A 21,622-nucleotide genomic window follows, 5' to 3' on the forward strand; every position below is an offset into this window, starting at 1 on the left:
TTCGTGTTGGGTAGGCCAGAAACTATGTCATGTGGGCAATAAAACCTACCACACAGGGTGGTTATAAACATTATTTGCATATATTTGCAAAGTACCTAGTGGTCTCTGGCACGTGGTAGGAACGATGGTTTATAAATATGCCCACAAATTCTTTGACCCCCTTTCCTTCAAAAGGTAGAGCTAATTTCCCTACACTTGAATGTGGTCTGAACTTAGTGGCTTGCTTCTAACAAATAGAATTTGGCAGAAATAATAGTGTGAGAACTTCCCACGAGGTGATCAAAGGCATTGCAAGGCCTGTTCTGCTCTCACAGATTGCCCATTCAGGAAACCTGCCATGTTGTAGGGACACTCAAGATGCCTGTGGCGAAGCCTACATAGGGAGAACTTGAGGATTCCCACCAACAACCAGCACCAAACTTACAAGCCATGCAAGTGAATCACCACCTTGGAAGAGGATTCCCCAGCCCATCAAGCCTTCAAACGACTGATACCCCAGGGGAGTCTTGGCAGCAACCTCATGAAACCTCCAACCCAGAACCCCCCAGCCAGGCCACTCCCAAGGATAATAAATGTTTGGTGTTGTTTTAAGCCACTAAATTTGGAGGGTTTTACACAGCAATAGATAACTAACAAATTTTGGTACCAAGAGGGGGTTCTACTCTAACAAAAACCTAAAAATGTGGGAGTAGCTTTGGAACTTGGCAGTGGAGAGAAGCTGGAAGAACCTTCAGGACAGAAGTAGTAATAGACTTGAAGAGACTGTTGAAGCCTGACAGGCTTTGAGGAGACTGCCAGGGAGGGCAATTAAGGGTCATTAGTTTACTGTGACAGCCCAGGGAAAATGTATCTTGGTTTTCTCCTTGATAAATCGTTAAGTCTGAGCTTCTTAGACCGTTGCTGAGGGCGTATGCATAATGGCTCAACGCACAGGCTTTGGAGCCTGATAACCTTGTTTTGAATCCTGGTTTCTCCACCTCTTATCTGTGTAATCGTGGGCATTGCTTAACCTTTGTGCCTCAATTTTCCTCACTGGATTATTCTGATTAAATGTTACTCAATGGAAACTTACAATGGTACCTAGATTTTTCTGTGTCCCTTGGCAGAGTTGATTACAGTTGAGGACCTGCAAACCAGGCATGGGGTAGAAGGCAAGGAAGGCTACCTTGAACAGCTAAGAAAGGGATAAGGTCTTTGTGGTGGGCTACCCCAGTAGGGTAGCATTTCTTAACGTGGCCCACCTGAATCATCTGGGGTGTTAATTTAAAATTCAGGGCCCAACCTTCTGAGATTGATTCAGGAAGTCTAAAGGAGGGCAGAAATCTGTATTTTATTTTATTGTTTGCAGAATTTTATGGTTTTATTAAAACACAATTTGCACACAAGCTGTCTACTCATTTTCTTCACTGCGCAGCTGGGCATTGGGATTGGTGACTCTGATGACTAGTGGGCTGCTCCTTCCACAATGGCTTTGGTGTGTTTTGAGGAGACGATGTGAGCAGTCTCAGCACAGTGAGGTTTGTTGCACATGAGCAGCACTTCAAGCTCCCTTGACTTTGTAGACCAGGAACTTCTGAAAGCCACTGGGCAGCATGTGCTTTGTTTTCTTGTTACTCCCATAACCAATGGTGGGCATCACGACCTGCCCTTGACTCTTCTGTGCACCCTCTTGTCAATGCCTCTGGGTTTCCGCCAGTTAAGCTTAATTTTGACATATCAGTCTGACTGGTGCCCGATGAACTTCTTGGTCCTCTTTTTGACAATCTTGGGCTTCGCAAGTGGTCTGAGGGCAGCCATATTACTGAGTAGGAGATGAGTGCCACCTCCGTAGGCAGCACAGAGGAAGAGCAAAAATTTATTATTTTAACTGAGCATTTTGTAGATTCCTCTGTACACTAGAATTTGAGAAACATTACTCTGAGGAAAAGGGAATCTAGGCAAATAGTCCAGAGATTAATCTGTTTGAACCCCACTATCTTATCGTTAAAATTAAGGCAAAGTTTTCTATTCTTCTCTACAATTTACCATTTTTTATTTCGATATACAAATAAAGTACATTAAATAATATGTATTTGCCATTTAGCAAAATTAATGCTCCTGAAAGATATGCTGCACTTGTCCTGGACTTGTGGTACCCCCTGGCACACCTCTACATACACCAGTTGACATGCAAACCTTTTGTGATACATACATCAACCTATTTTATATCTAGTACCTGGTTTGACAAGTACCATGAGTGTCATAAATACAGACACTTGATAATTCACTCTCTAGCTCCACTTTCTTCTAATGAGCTACTGTAGAGTCTGGAAAGTTTAAAACTACATTTTCTAGAACCCTCTTGCAAGGTGCAAATCTAGATACAAATAGTTTCTACCAATTAGATACTCTCTTACGAGATTTGGGAGGCAGAATTAAGTTGAAGGCCGTCTATCTACTGCTCTGGCTCATTATTCTAAAAAGTCACTATGGAGAGGTGAGGTTTTTCTGCAACACTTTTCTGGTGTCTGGTCACCAGCTCTGGGTATGCTGAGAGCGAGTTGTGGTGATGGTGCCTAGGTGTCCATCTGATTCCTCACCTTTTAGTTATGGCAGAGATGGCAGCTACTGTGACAGGTTAACTCTGCAGTGTCCTGGAAATCATTTCCAGAGCCAAGTCTAGCGTCCACTTCTCCAGATCCTCTACGGACTTTTTAAAAATACTTTTTATGATAAATATTTTCAAAAATAGACATTATAAAGTAATGAACCCCTAGCTTCAACATTTACCAGCTTAGTCCAATCTTATTTCGTAAATACCCCACCCACTTCATCTTATTTTCAAGTAAATCCCAGACATCGTATCATTTTATGTAAATACTTCAGGATGTAGATCTTTTTCAAAAAGTAAAAACTTAAAAAAATATAACCACTGTGAGATAATAGAAAATATATGTTGGGTCTCTGCCCCCCACTCCTCCACTCCCCGTTCCTGGCACAGAGCTTCTGAAACCATTGTAATTTCCTAAGTGTTAAGAACACTAGAAGCATCTCTTGTTCTAATATTTGTCTTTGACACCATCTCTGGCACAGGGCTCCTAAAACCCCTGTAAATTCCTAAGTGGTAAGAGTAGTAGGAGCCTCTTTTATTCTACCGAGGTAAATCTGGGTGGGCTCCTGAATGGGAGCTGGTCACCAGGGACAACTAAAAAGCTTCTGCACAGCAAAGGAAACAATCAACAAAATTAAATGGCAACCTATGAAATGGGAATATCTACAAATTATACATCTGATAAGGGGTTAATATCCAAAATATACAAGGAACTCATACAACTCAACAGCAAAAACAAAACAACAAAAAAAACCATGCAATCCAATTTAAAAAATGAGCAGAGGATTGGAATAGACATTTCTCCAAAGACATACAAATGGCCAAGTATACAAAAAAGAGCTCAACATCTCTAATCATCAGGAATGCAATGAAAACCACAATGAGATACCACCTCACACGATTAGAATGGCTATTATCAAAAAGGTAAGAGAGAACAAATGCTGGCAAGCTTATGGAGAAAAGGGAACGCTGGTACACTGCTGGTGGGAATGTGAATGGGTGTAGCCACTATGGAAAACAGTAGAGGTTCCTCAAAAAATTTAAAAAAGAACTACCGTATGACCCAGCAAACCCATTTCTGGGTATTGATCCAAAGGAAACAAAATCAGTATCTCAAAGAGGTACCTGCACTCCCATGTTTATTGCAACATTATTCACAATAGCCAATGCATGGAAACAAGCTAAGTGTCCATCAATGGATTAAAAAAAAAAAATGTGGTGTATATATACAGTGGAATATTATTTAGCCATAAAAAAGAAAATCTTGCCATTTTCAACAACACAGATGAACCTTGAGGACATTATGTTTAGTGAAGTCAGTCAGAGAAAGACAGATATTGTATGATGTCACTTATATGTGGAAATAAAAATACTGAACTCATAGAAACAGAGAGTAAAATGGTGGTTGCCAGGGGCTGAGGGGTAGAGGAAATGGGGCTAATCAAAGGGTACATACTTTCTGTTATGAGTAAGTTCCAGGGATCTAAGGTACAGCATGCTGACTATAGTTAATAATATTGTATTGTATACTTAAAAGTTGCTATAGGAGTAGAGCTTTAATGTTCTCACCATAACAAGATGATAATTATTTGAGGTGAAGGATATGTTAACTAATTTTACTGTGGTAAACACTTCACAATATATACATGTATCAAATCATCACATTGTTCACCTTAAACTTATGCAACGTTATATATCAATTATATCTCAATAAAAGCTGGAAAATGAAATAACTCCACCACTTCATTTCTTCATCCACCCCACCTCCATACCCTGCAGGTGCTCCTGAATCTGACCAGAAATGGAACTGCCAATTGAGCACGTTCTCTGTTATTTCCCTATCCCAAAATATAGTCGTTCCTTGTATTAAGGGATTTGTTTACATTTTGTTAACTTATTTAATATTAAAATGTTAATAGTTAATTAGCTATTAAAACTCTAAAAAACTCAATTTAAAATGAGATTACTTGGCTTGCTCCAGAACCTATGAAAGGTATGATTGTATAGTTATATATATATATAAGCTATGAATTTGAAGTGTTTAAACTTTTTCCTACATAAAGTCAATGAAATGACTTTCCACTGAAAGTCATTTCAATCAGGAGAGCAAAGTTCAAATTTACTACCTCCAAAAAGAATTACTGATCCCCTCCCTCCCGACCTGGTGCTTCCAGTTCTTTCCTATGCTGTTTCTAGTTCTTCAGTCACATATACATATTTACATATCCCTACCCTGGTTTACCTAGCTTTAAATAACTTATACCAAGTATTGAGATATTACACGTTGGTGTGATTAATAAATGTTTAAGAAAACACAAAGGCAATAATGCAAATATATTAACTAAACAGTATCACTAGAACTAACTTACATACCTAATCTAGTTGCCACAACTGAGTTATCAGATCAAAAGTGATTCCATTAGCAGTTAAGTCATCAACTGGAAGCCCATTCCATGAGCCATGTCTTAGTACTATCAGTTGAATTTTTAAGTTAAAATATATACAACTGTGATTACCTGTGTATTATTCCTAGCACAGAGTAGTCATCAACACAGGTCTGTTGAAGAAATATATCAAGAACTAATTTTTACATTATTTGCATTCAGTGATCAAAAATGACGTGGCAGAGACTGCTGTTCATTCCCCTGATATCCATTCTCTTTACTCCAAGAGAAAGCCCAAATTTTAGCTGAACAGATGGCAGTCTGAAATACAGACAACTTCCCAGCCTCTCTTGCAACTACATGTGACCATGTAACTAAGTTATGGCCAATAAGATAAGTAGAATTGTCCTATGGCAGCTTCCAAAAATCTTCTATAAAAGATTGCTGATTCTTGCCTATGGCTCCCTTCTTCTTTGTACTTCCTCCAAGAGAAGGCAGATGTGATGGTTAGAACTCCAGCCACCCACCCTAGGTTAGGAAAATGAGGCCTACACCTTGAGCAGGATAGAGTGGTGAGCTAAAAGGACCTCAGATCCCCCAAAAATTCATGTAAAAGAGCACGCCCATCAGTCCTAGACTTTATACCTCTGGAATTTTACATTGAGAGAAATAAACTTTTGTCTTTGCTTTTGGGAAAACCCTTACCAGCTTCTTTTGGATAAAGGAGGAAGGCAGATTTATAAATGACAGATTTTCATAGACAAATACTGTGGAGCCACATCTATTTCAGTTGGGGATAATAGGATATTACCTTTTTTTAAGTAATTACTCTTATTCTTATGACAGATGCAGTTGCTCTATACTAGGAGTCTGAGAACCAAGGTTCCTCTGTCACTAACTAGCAAATCCATCAACTTCTCTAAGCCCTTGTAAGATACCTATGTATTATAAGACTCTCTTTAATCTTAAAATAAAACATATATGAATGGGTCCCATAATATAAATCACTATACACCAAATAGTTGATGAGAATAATTATGAAATACCTGTGGGTAGAAACTCTGTCTTACATTGTATCTCCAGTAACAAGTACTAAATAAATATTTTTTTAAAAAATATTTTTAAGTCCTTGCTAAATGAGTGAATTATTCTACTATGGAATTAAATAAAGTTCAAGGGTCTTTAATATTAACTAAAGTATTGCTTGAATCCCTTAGTGACACAACTCTTAATTTGACGGCAGTCAAAAGATATAAGGGTGTATGTCAACTACAATTTCATATATATATATATATATATATATATATATATATATATATATATATATTTACAAGAAGCAGAGTACAGCATTAGGAATAGAGATAATGGACATGTAATGGCTGTGTTCAATATCAGACGGGTAGTGCATGGGGGAGGGAGGTTGTCACTGTGTGAGAGATATAAATGATAAATGTCTATTACATTGTTTTGTGCACCTGAAACTAATAAAAAATGTAAAAAAAAAAAAAAGAGATACAAGGGTATGGGGAGATAAACCTAGCTAATCCATTTATCTGGTTCAAAAGAGGACCCCTACTTGCTACAGCAAAATAATTCAACCTAGAATAAAAGTTGTGGTACAGAAATGAAATTTTAATTTCCCGTTGAAATTATAGCCATAAAATATATTTTAATATTTAAACCACTAACCCTACACATCAAATGAAGGACTTCCTCACACTGGATGGTGGCTAAAGTATTTTATTAAATTAAGCATGTACTTTGCAAATGGTTTCATAAGAAATTTTTTAAAGCAAAGTTATAAAACATTTTCAATAAAAAAGTATAGAGTCAACAGCAAAATTACATTTTCTTTATAGTACAAATAAAAACTTTCGTTTCTGATATACCATCTGAAAATTTTATTATGCATTCTCCAACTGATAGCTGCAATGTTGTATTTTAATGAGAAGTCTCACGGTTAATTCAGTCATTTGCTAACAACAGGTTCATCACTTGGACCATAAAAGTCAACTGCTCAACTTTAAGGAAAATAATAAAATTTGTCATCATATAATGTGAAAGTCCTAAAAGGCTCTTTGGGATGTAGATGTTCTCTAGTCTTGTTTCTCTATTAAATTCTATAAAGAGTCATTAAATAATACTGTAAACTTGAATTACATTATTAAAATAAGCACCATTAACATACATTCTACATAAACTTACTTTACCTTTTAAATGACACTTTTTTTGCCACACATTTAAATTTGTTTAACATGTAAATAAAAATAAGCAATATTTAACCACCACACAGAAAAATTATCAAACTTCACTTCATCGCACAATGGAAAAGCATTTAGAAAAAAGCACTTGGAAAAAACAGCACACATTATTTTTGTGTCTTTTTTATACATTTTGTCATTTTCTTAAATGAGAGCACAGTTAAAACATTGTCAGAGCAATTTCCTGAGTTTCAAAGTTTCCAATTTCTAGCTGAGAAATAACCAATCTTGCTATTATTATGTGTCCTTTTTCTAAGTATATAAAACACTTGAATTTAAAAAGAAAAAGAACAAAATTCTACCATATAATATGCCCTATATTTAAAGGCCGTAGAATTGCAAATAGTATGGAAACACTAATAAATTGAAAAGAACCTCAATTTGAAAATAATATAATCGAGATATATGAACAGCTAATAAATATAAGACAACATGCTTCCATTTCTCAGGTTCAAGGAAGGAAATGTATGGACTAAAAATACTGATAAGAGTCCTCTCAGCCCAACACTACATCCCCTGTGGTTTCACATTAGTTCTCTTTTTTCCCCTGGTACATACTGGTAGGAAACTATTGAAAGATATAAATGTTACAAAAACATTCCAAACTACACAAGAGTTACACTTTTCAAATATGAATACTTTTTCAAAGAGCCATTCTAATGAGTCATTTGATAGCACAAATATACCAACATCTGAAAATGGAAAATCCCCACACTGTCTTTACTTTTGACACATGGGGTTTAGAAATGGGCAGAAGGGAAAAAATCTGATAATCACCAAACTATGTTTACCTTTGGCACATAGGATTTAGAAATGGGAAAAACAAGAAAGGAATAATTACAGAATTTTCTTTCATAATCATGTGGTGCTTAAAGTATGCTAGATGGTGGGGCAGGTAGCAGTTTCAGATTAAACAACTTCATAAAAATACATATAATGCTTAAAATGTGCCTATATACTTATGAATGATGATTAAGAAATACCCTCGATTTACCAAAATAGAGCATAAAATTAAAGTTGATACAATATAAAACATAGCTTTTTTTATTTGGTTTCTGCCCTCAAAAATACCTCACCTCTTGTTCTTGTTGACTGCTCCCACATTAATCATTATTATAATATTGAAATAAGTCTAGCTGAAGTGCTCAAAAGCAATAATGTTTTTTTATAAACTGTGTGAGGAACTATAAAAACAGAAAAAATGAATATGCAGCTGCACACACTCAATTAACTCCAGGTTTTAGTATTGTTAGTCACATTTCTTACATATTAATTTATACGTAAAAATATCTTGTATCATTAACTAATAACTGTAGTTTTGTAAGTTGTTCAACAGAATTGTTTTATTTTTAATGTATACAACTCTTCTACACATTACAAAAAAAGTATGTTAAATTGTTGGCATTTTTTTCTTCTTTTTAACAAATTCTTACAATCTGAAGAATGTGCATAATACTTCAATACCAGTCAGTAACCATTTTTAAATAATAAACATATTTTTATTTTTGCGGAAGTAATATCAACAATATGGTTCTTTTTTTTAAAAGCATGCTTTCATGATATATAAAAACATGTTTTTGAGTTTTATTTTCATTAAAATGTCTGTTCTTTTGGGAAGCCAATCTGTAATTCAGAATTCTTTCAGTAATAGCTCAATTCTATAATTCCTGATCCAAATAAGTGATTTTTTAAGCTTATCAAAAAGCAACACAATTAATTGTTTGTTAACATTATGTATGTTGAAAATATTCTCCGCATCCAAAGTCAAATTTATTTAAGCCATTGTCTCATATTGGGAAATTATACTTTATCACATTAAACTTGTGTAAAGGAAATTACAATTGACACACTTCCAGGACTTTTGAGCTCACTAAAAAACAGAAGTCAATGAAAGTTTTCTTTCAGAAAGTTGGCTTTTTTAAAAAATAGAGGTTAAAAGCTTTTCAGTTGTAAGGATTCCTCTTATGATTATATCAAAAATGTTTTCTATATTTGTTTCTGGTTAGTAGGATTTTCACCCACTACAGTTTGGAAATTACATGCCTCAATATAGAAGATAGCTCTTTAGTACTGTCTTAAATACCACTTACATAGACAGTTTAGAAGCAGTTCTATATATAAATCGGCAACAGTTGGTAGATATCTAATCATGTATCCTTCTCTGAAAACTTTTCTGCCTATGAAAGGTATAAAACTACAATATAATCTCAGACCCCAACTTTCCCCCAGAAAATGCACACACAGAAAAAAGAAACAAAATGTTAAGAGATCAAGGTCATATACAAATACGAAACAGAAGAAAGTGCAATAGCATGTCTTCCTTCCTGTAGGATATGGCAAAATAAAACGTATTTTTTTTAAGTTAGTTGTGAAATCAAAAAGTATTCCAAAGTCTTTTGCTAGCTCTTTCTTTCATTACTGCTACCACTTCTTTTTTTAATACCAGTCTTTGAAAATCATGAACCAGGTCTCAAAGCACTTTAAATACCTCTTACAGACACCTTTAGAACTTCACTAAATGTCAAATAATTAGTACAAAGATAACATTTCGTCTCTCAGAAAGAATCAGCACACTTTAAAACTTTAAAACTGGAGCTGGTAATTTTCTTGGACAATTTGTAATCAATAAAAATTTTCTTTAATATTTTTAACAGACATATTTAGCATTTGACTCAGTAAAAAATTAAATTTCTCTTAAATTTTGAAAAACATCACAATGTTTTTTGTTTTACAACTGGACATTATTTCTAATAAAACACATGTTGACAGTAAAATTTACTAAATTACTGCAAATAAAACTAATTTTAGCCTACAAACCTTCACACTTCTAAGTCAAGGACATTTATTTTACTTGAGCATGACTTTCAAGCACCCTGGTTTAATTTCAGAGAACCTGCAGAAATAAGAGAAGAGTCATTTTAAAGACAAAAATTTCAAACTGGTCAAGGAATATATCTTATAATTAATTCCAAGTGCCTATGCTAAATATAATATTTACTATCAAAGTACTTACTCTCCTTTATTAAGTCAATATCCAGGACCAATGTGTATGCTTATGTTCCTTTTAATCTATTGTCAAAATAAATACAATGCTAAAGCTGAGAGTTACTCCTAACTTAATAGTTATTATAATGTAAGATTTTTCAAAATTCTCAAGCCTTAATTTGATGCTGGATCAAGGATAAGATGATATCTGCATTACATTATTTCTATGCATTAAGGCAGTACCCAAGAAGAAATCTCTAATAGGTAAGTCTGATTAATCAGGCCATGTAATGCTTTCATCTCCCTCACTGTAAAATTTAAAAAAACGCTAGTGTCTAAAATAGATCATTAATCCTAACATGAAAATGTTCTGGTCTAACTACTCCTTTTATAAAAGTACCTCTGAAATGTCATCTGTTTTCATGCTCGGAATTAAAACTACTATTTTCTATAATGTAGGGAAACATTTTATTACATGACATAAACAAAATATGCTACCCTAATTGAAACCAGAAGTAGGGGGAGGAGGGTACTTAATTATATACATCCTCAGGGACTCTGTCAACAGATCTTTATTCTTGGACTTTTCTTGTCATTTCCCGTTATTAAATAATAATCACTTGATGAAAAAGGACATTTCATATTTGTCATTAATGGCATTTTAATTTATGAAGATGTATAAATTCTGGCCGGAATGTTTCTGCTAAAGTTTAAACACATCCAAATTATAACCATTTTTCCAGCACAAGCTCCCAATTCCTTCCAAAATCCACAAATATGTATTTACTTTCAAAGGAACAATTAAACAGTGACCTTAACCTATGGTGTGTGTGATCTAATTATCTTGAATACATTATCAAAGAAATACAAATATACTTATTTTCTTTTAGATTTTAAATTTATGATAGAAATAGTTTTGTCAGATAATAACTTGAACAACAAACACATTTTTCTTTCATTTCTGGTTTACTGGACACCACAAATCCAGCAGGGAATGTTACATCATAATTTAAGCACGACTTTGTGGCTGAAATCAGATGGTTAAAATTTAGTTAACTATTTTAAGAAATCGTTTTGAGCACACTCTTTGTGTTTACTATCAATATATGGGCAATTGCTATTACTGATAACAGAAATCTATACTCACCTGAAGCTATGGCTTGTTAGGTATTTAATGACAGCTGGTTTGATTCGAGCCACTCCTCCCTGGCTGTGGTTTCCTCTCCCGGTAATCACAGAGAGATAGGGCTTACCACCATCCTGCTTAAATTCTGTTACAACAGGAATTGGAACAATTTAACATTCATTTAAATTACATTCTCAATAGAAAACAAACCGTAACTACTCAAACACATATGAAATTATTTTCAAGGGGATTTAGAGATTTTTTTTTTACTTCAAAAAGCCCCAAAATTGATGTTTTTAAATGTACATTTCATCTATGCTGTAACCATGGAAGTCTTATAGTAATGTATCCACTTAAAAGACTTAAGTGAAACTTCTTCCCATGTGGCAAGGGAGATTTCCTTGTGTTATCAGAATTTCTCTCTGAAATAATGATAATTACAATAGTATTAATCATGCCTAAAAATTATTACACACATGGAGCCAGGCATTGTTTTAAGTGACTTATATTTATCATCTAAGAATCTTCACACAACAATCCTATTAATTAAATACTCAGAAGCCAACCAGCTTTCGTCTATTTAGCGGCCGCTAAATGCCATGATATGACTATGGACAAGTTACTTAGCCTATTTGTGCCTGTTTCCTAATCAGCAAAATGGGATATAAAACAACTACTTTATAGAATATTACCCTCAGGAATGCCAACAGCAAGTCCACTAGTTATAGCATGGACTTCAGTCTTACTGTTGAAGATAACCAATTGTTAACTTAAGAAATTCTTCCAAATAGAAGATTTTTAAATATTGAATGAACCTAAGCCTCTTAAAAGACTGCAGCTACTGCTCTGGATATGACCTTGAGAAAATCAAATATATAAATGCTAAAAGTCAATAAAATTTTTTTAAAACCCTGTAAATAATGAGTTGATTTAATGAATTTAATAAATACTTGTTCCTCAGTTACAAATAGCACAAGTTTTGACATTTACATTGAAAACAAATAACATATTATATATATAAAACAAATATATATATATATTCCATATTCTGCTCCTTAAGTTGCCTTAAGACTCCAGCAGATCTACAAACAGATGGTTTTTCAAGCCTCATATTTCCAGGGCAATATTTAGCCTAGAATTTTAAGAGGGTATGTTGCTCTTGCATTTTTAATTCCTTCTTTGCTTAAGATCTCCATTTCTACTCTAATCCATATCCATTGCTTCAAGCAGTATTTTGTTCAAAAGTTCAACTCTCACTGGGTGCTGGCTACACAAGGGTAATCACTTTGTAAAAAGTTTTTATGCTATACAATTATTATTTGTGCATTGTTCTTTGTGGATGTGATGTTACAAATAAAAGTTTACTTAAAAAAAAAAACAACCTTAGATCTCTTAACTAACTATAATTTACTCTCATCACTCCTTCACTACTACTCTCCTCATCAGTTAGGTCAGTCTTTTATACCATCTCACGTTTCAGTAGTTCACTTAGGGCTCTGAAAATGTTCTCTTTGAATCACACACCTCAAGTAAAGTTGGTGTTCAAAGAATGTTTGTTGAATGAATTAACATATACGTTTAGCTTCCCAAATTTCAGGTTTTTCCTGCTATTTATCACCTTTTAAAAATCCTATTTAACTCACTGTTAAGCATATCCCAAATTTCTTATCATTTCAACTGTAAGTATTTCAGTATTTCAGAAAAAACATAACCATAATGTTACCATTATATCTTACAAAATTAAAAACTGTTCAGTAATATCATGTTTCTAAAAATGACTAAGAAATTCCCCAAATAGTCTCAAAAAATGTTTTTACAGTGATTTGTTTGTATCAGAGTTGAAACAAGTCCACATATTGCATCATTAGGTTGATATATTTCTTAAGGAACTTTTCATCTAAAGGTTCTCTCTTCCCCCTGTGTTTTTCTTTACAATTTGTTGGAAAAATTGTATCATTTATCCTGAATTTTCACAGTCTGGATTTTGTTGTGATGGTGCCATTTAACATGTTCCTCTGTTCCCTGTTAAATCCCTAAAAAGTAATAGTCAGATCTAAAGGCTTTGTCTGCTTCAGGTTTATTCACAGGCAAAATACCTTATAGGTGGTGGTGTTATATTTCAATCAGAAGGCACATTTTTCTTAATTCACCCACAATTTTGACAATCATCTTTTATGATTGTCATAAAAGCAATTCAGGGCAGAGCCACAGATTTTCCCCTGGACATATTTCTATTCACAAATACTACCATCTGGTGGTTACTGACAGTAACTACAGGCCACCATAGATGGCAGCAAAATGGGCGTTGGCTTCCAGAAAGGGTTTGTATCTTGAGTCTCACCAAGTTATCACCTTACACAAGTTAAATAACTTTTCTTGTAATTTTTTTTATTGATACAAAATTCACATACTATAAAATTCACGTATTTTAAAATGCACAATTCAGTGGTTTTTAGTATATTATAATGTTGTGCAACCATCAACACAATCTAATTCCAAATTATTCCATTATCTCAACAAGAAATTCTATACTTGTTAGCAATCACTCCCCATTCCCCCCTTTCCGATCACCAAAAATTACTAATCAATTACAAAGGGAGAAAAGTACATTTACATAGAGAAATCTGACAGAGTTCCACCTTAGTTAAGAAATCAAACTTAACATCACTGATAATGGAGCAAAGTGACCGTATAGGTCTCTTGATGTGTTCAACAAGGATGACGTAATATCACCTATGTCGTTATTTTTACCAAGAAAGTTGTAAATTGAATCTAATCATGAGGAAACAATCAGACAAATTAAAAGTTGTAGGACTACCAAACAACTGGCTTGAAGTCTTCAAAACTGTGGATGACATGGAAGACAAAAAGGCAGAGGAACTACTCTATATTACAAGAGGCTACAGACATGGGCAACCAACTGGACCAGGTGATGTTTGCGCACCCTGGATTGAGGGGGATAAAATGACACAACATCTCCATACAACGGGAGAAATCTGAATATGGCTTGTATATTATTGTAATAATGATAAATGTCTTAAAAGTGATAATGGTATTGTGATTATATAGGGAAATGAATTTGTTCTCAAGAGATAAACATGCTGAGGTATTTAGAGGTAAAGCACCACAATGTTTAACCACTTATTTTCAAATGGTTCAGCAAAAAGCAGTTTTAGAGAGATTAAGCAAATATGGCTAAATGTTAACATCTAATCAATCTAGGTAAAGGATACATGGATGTTTACTGTACAATTCTTTTAGCTTCTCTGAAAGTTTTTAATTTTTCAATATGAAAGGTTAGGAAATAATGATAATGATAAGAGCACACATGTTGATATGCAAAATAAAGCTCACTGCAACAATATAACTAAATACCCACTGACAGAGGAATGGATACATTATGATGTATTCACAGAATATTACACAGCAGTTACAGTAAAAAGAACCAGATCCATCTAGATGAGTAGATCTTGAAAACTGTATTGGGTACAAATAAAATAAGTGGCTTATCTGATGACATAATGTGACAGTATATATGTTCATTTTTTAAATCTCACAAAAGGAATACTATAGACTGGTTATGGATGAATGTACATAGAGTAAAGGTTATTTCTGGGCAGGAAGGATGTAGACCAAATAGAAGGATATTGATTTCCACTAGAAAGGAAAGGAAAAAAGAGAAAAGGATTGGGAAGAATACAAAGGGAGGACAAAAATATATATAAAACATTTAGGGTAAAATATTACCACCTGTTACTTGGATTCATAAGTACATAGGTATTTATTATATTACTCTATAACCTTTTCAACATGGTTTTTATGATAAATAGATGAATTTTCAACCTTTTATATCAATCATAATCAAGTATTTAATTAATTACAAGTGATATATGAACTAATAAACCTGTATAAAGTATAGTGTCAAGCTTTCGAAAATATACATAAATTAACCAGAACAATACAGCTGTCAATGACAGGGCAGGGCTATGGAGCCACAAGGTAATAGCTGAGGCACGGGATGCTACGCCTCCACAATAAAAAGGAAGATGAAGAAAAAGCCAAGTTGTGAGTATTCAAAAATACTATAGTAGTAATGAAAGGAGATGACATCTAGTATCAGAGTCTGGGGTGACTAAAAGTGATGGAATTTTTCTATGTGCTACCAACTAATCACGAAAAAGAAACAAGACACTAAACCAACAAGATACTTTAATGTATGTGAAGTACGTAATATGAAATGGAAGCATGAAAAAGAACCTCATCCAAAGCCCTGGGATGAGGTAAAATTTAGGTAAGAGACAAGAAGTCACCTTTCCTACTGACCTGCAAAGACAGAACACAAGCAGAAAGGGAGAAGGGGGTACCATCATAACGCAAACACTGAAAAATCCTGCCTTTGTGATAATTCTGTAAAAATCCTATCACCTGACTTACTTCTGTATTTTGTTAAACATCTATTGAACAACTGACATCTAATAAATTATATCAGCTTTGATAAATGTCTACTGAACAAAGATGTGTAATAGTCCTGAAAGGTCCCATTTATAAGTCTCAGAGGATTCTCAGATTACCCCATGTCCTCCCTTTAACAAATACAACAGAAGAATACAAATATAACTGGAACAGGGAAATAAAAAAGGAACTTTAATGGCCATGCCAATGACTATTCTTCCCCAAGAAGGTTCTCTTGAAGAACAAGCGTAATACAAACATCTCTAAGTGTGGCACAAATCCTCAGCCATACATTCAGGCTCTCTTGAATGTGTAAGTTATGTCAATAGAAGTAGACACATTTTGTATTGAAAATTTGTCATTTTCACGGTCCTACCTTCAGTTTTCTGCTGTAAAACTGCCATCAAATGTTCTATAGCTTCATCCACATGTAGCCCATGGAGGTCTAAAACATTCTGGGGCAGCAGGGAGGCATTGACTTTCTCAAAGATCTCCATGGCAGCAAGGTGATTGGCTTCTTTCATTTTCTGCTCATGGAGACTACCCTTTAATTATAAACATATCACCAGTAAACACTTGTGATATTTGCTATTTACTAGCAGCAATAAGGAGATCAACAGTGTCCCAAATGAAAGGTAGAACAAAAAAGGGAACAACAAATCTAAACAATTTTTAAATGCAACGGGCTAATAAGCAAGAATGCACCAAAACTTAGGTGAATTTCGGTGGATTAGTAATATACTAAATCATCATTGCTAACATATTTTCTGATCCAAAAATCATCGAAAATGGAACTTAAATAAACACTACCCATCTCAAGAAGGAATCCACTGGTTGGTTTATCTTTGATGATCGTGAGTCTCATCCCTTTCAACACCTTGTTGTTACCCCTGAAGCCGTCCCTCAAGGTTTGCCATTAGAGCTTACGGGATGACACCAGTTTGATACCTTTCTCTACTCAATCACAAAAAAGTAAGCCATACAGAACCACAAAACTAAAAAGTAAATCAGACAGGTTTTTTGTAATACCATACCAAACGAGCTCCAGTAGAAATTTTACTTTCCTGAAAGATATTAATATAACTTTCTTTTTCTGACTATAAAAGTGATACATTACTAAAAATTCAAACACGATATAAGGCACAAGGTAATCCCACCCTGAGATGGCCAATATTAACATTGTGCTATCTTTCCTCCAGAAGATTTGTATTTGTTTAGGAGTGGTATTGAGTGAGAAAATCTAACCTAAAAGAAATTATGGATTGTCAGAATAAACTGCAATTCACGTAAGCCGCTAAAGCAAACACAGAAAGTTATGTGTTTCAAAGTACGTGAAATTCTCAGAACCATACATTTCTCATATATTAGGATATTTTATGTCATGTATATAGTCCACATTCCCCAGCTTAACTTAATCTAGTCACAATATGAGTATCATCTGCTTCAAGATTATTCAGACATCGTAAGTGACAACGTTTTCCTCTTTACCTGCTGGGCATAAAACGTGGCAACGTTTTTTTTCCCCATTCGATATGCTTCTTTTGCCTTGCTGTAGCATTCTATTCTCTTCTGCTGGTGCAAGAATGCTTCTGCCCTATAGTCATCATACTCTGGATACTCAAAATCCTGGAAGAATGGTTCACCTGGTATTTCTTCAGACTCTTTCGATTTCTTTGCCTATGAGATATTACACAATAAGTAAAATACTAAGAAAGAAAATAAAGGCTTTACCTATAGAAAATATATATGCAAACTAGGCGCTCTACTATTTTTTCATCTTTCTTCTCAGAAAACAGAATCTTCCCTAGTAAGTCATGCACTTAGCGACTATCATCAATTTTTTCATGCCATTAAGGGTACCCTCCCTTCTTTAACCATCCTTATCCTAGAAGCTGTTGAAGTTTTCTAAAATTATCAAACTATAATTAGGTCACCAAATCAAGCCAAGGGAGAATATAAAATATTGAAAAAATTTAACTAATGCAAAATTTTTCAAATTTTGTTTGTAAATCCATTCACTCAAAGAGTCCAGTCTGAAGGTAGTGATGGCATACTTCAATCTATATTTTTAAAAAAATAGTCAATAAAATTGAATAATATTATTTTTAAAACAGAAGGGCATGTGGAGTGACCATGCCTGGTACGTAGTCAAAATCCTAAGTGGGTCTGGAGCGGTTTTCAATCAGTTGACTACCAATTAGCTACTATGGTTGTATTGATTTTTTTAAGCTTTTTGAAAAATCATCTATCAAGTAATTGTTATCCAGAACAGACCCTTAGTTAAAGAAGCAAAAGTAACTAATTTAAAATACAAGCTAACGGAAATAATAATTATGCAAATTTCCCTCACTGCTCGCCACCAAATAGAAAATTCTATTTTTCTGAAGAAAATTCTTATATGGTATATCCAGATGTCATTAAAATATCAAAAGTCAATGTTAAAAAACAGCAAAATATAGTGACTTCTATAACCAGTTTTGCTTTTCATATATCCCCATTCTCCAAAGCAGTTTGCAGAAAACTGCTCACAAGCAGCAATCTGATGTTTCCTAGTGTGTCTGTCACTGGGTTGGAGGTAGGTGGGAGATAAAAGACTATGATTAAGTTAACTTTCTTAAAAGTTTAAAAGAATTCCAAGTATCAGGTACCATAATCAAGTAATTTAATTAACATTTTATGAACACTCAATCCCAAAAATACCCCCCAAAAATATAATTTTCAATTTCTTAAACAAATCATATTTTTCTGATATAATTAACTGAAAGTAAGTATAGGTTACTTGTTAAATTTCTAAAAACTGAAAATTGTCATTAAATTAGAAATATTATGAAGGATTATAATTACAATGTACTCTATAATACAATCCTTAATAAAATGCCAATTAACATTTTATGTAGTATCATATATTAAAATTATAAAACATTTTATGTATGTATTACATAATATATATAGCTAACTGATATATATTTTTTCAAATTTCCTGCCTGCGAATGGAGTTCAGAAGCCAAGAAAGGTTGAGAAAAAACTTGTCTAATATATAACAGTAATCGATTGTATAACTTTTCACTCATTACATTTTGCTTACTTTGTCCCTAGAATCCTAGAGGCTTGAAAAAGTTAAAGATAAGGGGGGGGGAAATAAAATAAAGGCATCACCATTCTCCTAACTACTCATTACCAGAGTCAAAAAATCTATAAACATACAATTTGAATACAGTTTACTTTTGTAATAACTATCCAGCTTATTTTATGAAAGAATACAAGGCTCCTTCTCATAGAAGAATATTCACAGGACCTACATCCTTATGTCATTCTCGCCAGTACTTACTCACAAGCTTGTTTCATATTAATGCTTTAACATTCAATGAGTGCATGGTTTGCATTCCTGATAAAATTAAAGATTTTGCGGGGAGGGAATAATAAAAATGCTTTTTTATGACTTTCAAAAAGCCCACCGTGCCTAACACTATGAACACAAATATTTCACAGTATTAGAGTCTCTGTTGGTGTTCATACTAAAAAATGCAAATCACATTTGGTCCTCTGGAAAGAGATCCTTTATTTCTAATTTTTAAAAAGAAAAAAAAACAGCATATAATGAGACGCTTTCTCAAACAGCTACTTTCTTTTAAAATAAAACTTAAGATTTATTTTTACATCCATTTCATAGTGATGTGGTTTACTATAATTTCACCTAATTATTGCCACTTATTATTCTCTGGAAAGCATGATGTACTATAATACCAAAACCATTTCCTATGGTAACAAACTCATAAATTTTATGAAAGGCTAAAGGGAAAAAGCAGTAGTATTAATAAAAGAGTTTAACATGGTAGTTTTATGAAAACAGATAAACAGATAAACGTCACTGGTACCATGATATTCCCCTTTAGTATCTGTGGTCCCTTAGGGTCCTGGGATATCAAACACAGACTATTCTGCTCACAAATCTAAAAAGATTTTTATCAATATTATGATACCTGCCTACATTTTGTGAGAAAGGCTAAAAATAATCTCCGAATTAACTTAAAGTTTACATTTTGGCCAAAGTTTACCTAACTAACAAAAAATCTCCTTTTTGATTCCAACATTTTTCAACTATCTCCCACTTTAAGCAAGCACACCTTCTCCCGATCACCTCTCTCACCATTAATAGACCACAGTGCCTTGGTCTATTAGCAGGAGAGAAAAGAACTAATCTTCCCAGTTTGGCCTTGAAGGTCTCATCATCATCTTACATACTCTCTGCATCTTATAGCGCACCCATCTACCCATGACGAACAAGGCATCAGTGGCACCACTCACTTGGTTCCTGCCCCATCAACAGCTAAGTCCCATGAATGCCAAAATCACCTAAATCCTATGTACCAACTAAGTGATGGTGAAATAGTCAAAGAAAAAAGGGTCTTATTAGTAAGAATGGTAAGAATAGCAGGATGATAAAGTTCTGTTAAAAAAAAAATCCTAAAGTTAATACAAGATTAATATACAAAATGAATTATATTTCCATGCATTTGTAATATACAGTCCAAAAATAAAATTAAGAAAACAATTCTATTTACAATAGCATCAAAAAGAATAAAATACTTAAAAATAAATTAAACAAAAGACATGCCAAACTTAATACTCCAAACTATTAACACACTGTTAAATGAAACTAAGAAGACCTAAATAAGTTGAAAGATACTCCATGTTCACAGATCGGAAGGCAATATTGTTAAGACGGCAATACACCTCAAATTGATCTACAGACTCAACACAATCTCCATAAAAATTCCAGCTGGCTTCTTTTCAGAAATTGACAAGCTCATCCTAAAATTCACATGGAAATGCAAGTGGACTAGAACAGCTAAAACAGTCTTGAAAAAACAAGAACATAGTTGGAAATTCATACTTCCCAATTTCAAAATTTATTACAAAGCTACAGTAATCAAGACTGTGGTACTGGCGTAATGATAGACACACAGATCAATGGAATAGAATTGAGAGTCTAGCAATAAATGTACAGTCAATTCATTTTCAACAGGATGCTAAGAAAATTCAACGAGGAAAGAATAGTCTGCAACAAGTGGTGCTAGGACAACTGGATATGCACATGCAAAAAAATGAACTTGGACCTGTCTCACACCATATACAAAAATTAACTCAAAATAGATCAAAGATCTAAATGTTAGCACTAAAACTATAAAACTCTTAGAAGAAAAAAATAGGTGTAAATCTTCATGACCTTCGATTAGGCAATGGTTTCTTAGCTATGACACCAAAAATATAAGCAACAAAAGAAAAAAGATAAATTACACAACATTAAAATTAAAAACTTTTGTGCTTCAAAGGACACCATCAAAAAAGTGAAAAGACAACCCTCAGAATAGGAGAAAATTATGCAACTCATATCTGATAAAGAACTTTAGTATAAAGAACTGTTACAACTCAAAAATAAAAAAAAAATTTAATGGACAAAGGATATATATTTCGCCAAAGATATACAAATTGCGAATAAGCACATGAAAAGAGTTCAATGTCACCAGTCATCAGGGAAAAGCAAATCAAAATCACAATGAGATACCACTTCTGTGTTAACCATATCTTTTATTTCCTGTATTCTGTCGGGGACTTGCTAATAGCTCCTGGAGAAACAGCACCACCACCCTAAGGCTAATTAAATCCTAGCAAACAACTCACCTGCTCGTGTACCTTACATATGCAAACCAACCAATCTAGAGCCCATTCTCCCAATCACCTCCTTTTGGGGTTCTCACCATTTAGGCCACCGTCCACATACCCTAATTACCAAGCCAGGTACCAGAAAACTAGGGACAGTTCC

The 21,622-nt window shown here is 33.9% G+C and overlaps 1 protein-coding gene and 1 pseudogene across 5 annotated transcripts in view; both read right to left on the reverse strand.

Annotated features, from left to right (window-relative positions):
• Positions 1-1,313: 1,313 nt before the first annotated feature.
• On the reverse strand, positions 1,314-3,251 carry LOC117022305 (60S ribosomal protein L32-like; annotated as a pseudogene).
• Positions 3,252-6,321: 3,070 nt separating this feature from the next.
• Positions 6,322-21,622, reverse strand: part of N4BP2 (NEDD4 binding protein 2) — a 72,331-nt gene continuing 57,030 nt past the window's right edge. For 4 of the 5 annotated variants that reach the window (XM_033106335.1, XM_033106334.1, XM_033106337.1 and 1 more), the window contains 4 exons: positions 17,287-17,475; positions 16,175-16,343; positions 11,368-11,491; positions 6,322-10,128 (listed from right to left, as the gene is read on the reverse strand). In XM_033106335.1, coding sequence (XP_032962226.1) covers positions 10,083-10,128; positions 11,368-11,491; positions 16,175-16,343; positions 17,287-17,475 — 528 coding nt within the window. In that variant the 3' untranslated portion in view covers positions 6,322-10,082. Of the gene's footprint in view, positions 10,129-11,367; positions 11,492-16,174; positions 16,344-17,286; positions 17,476-21,622 lie in introns of those variants that run through there. The other variant, XM_033106338.1, reaches the window with a different exon arrangement.

Source organism: Rhinolophus ferrumequinum, chromosome 5 (genome assembly GCF_004115265.2).
Source record: "Rhinolophus ferrumequinum isolate MPI-CBG mRhiFer1 chromosome 5, mRhiFer1_v1.p, whole genome shotgun sequence".
Classification (NCBI taxonomy): Eukaryota; Metazoa; Chordata; class Mammalia; order Chiroptera; family Rhinolophidae; genus Rhinolophus; species Rhinolophus ferrumequinum.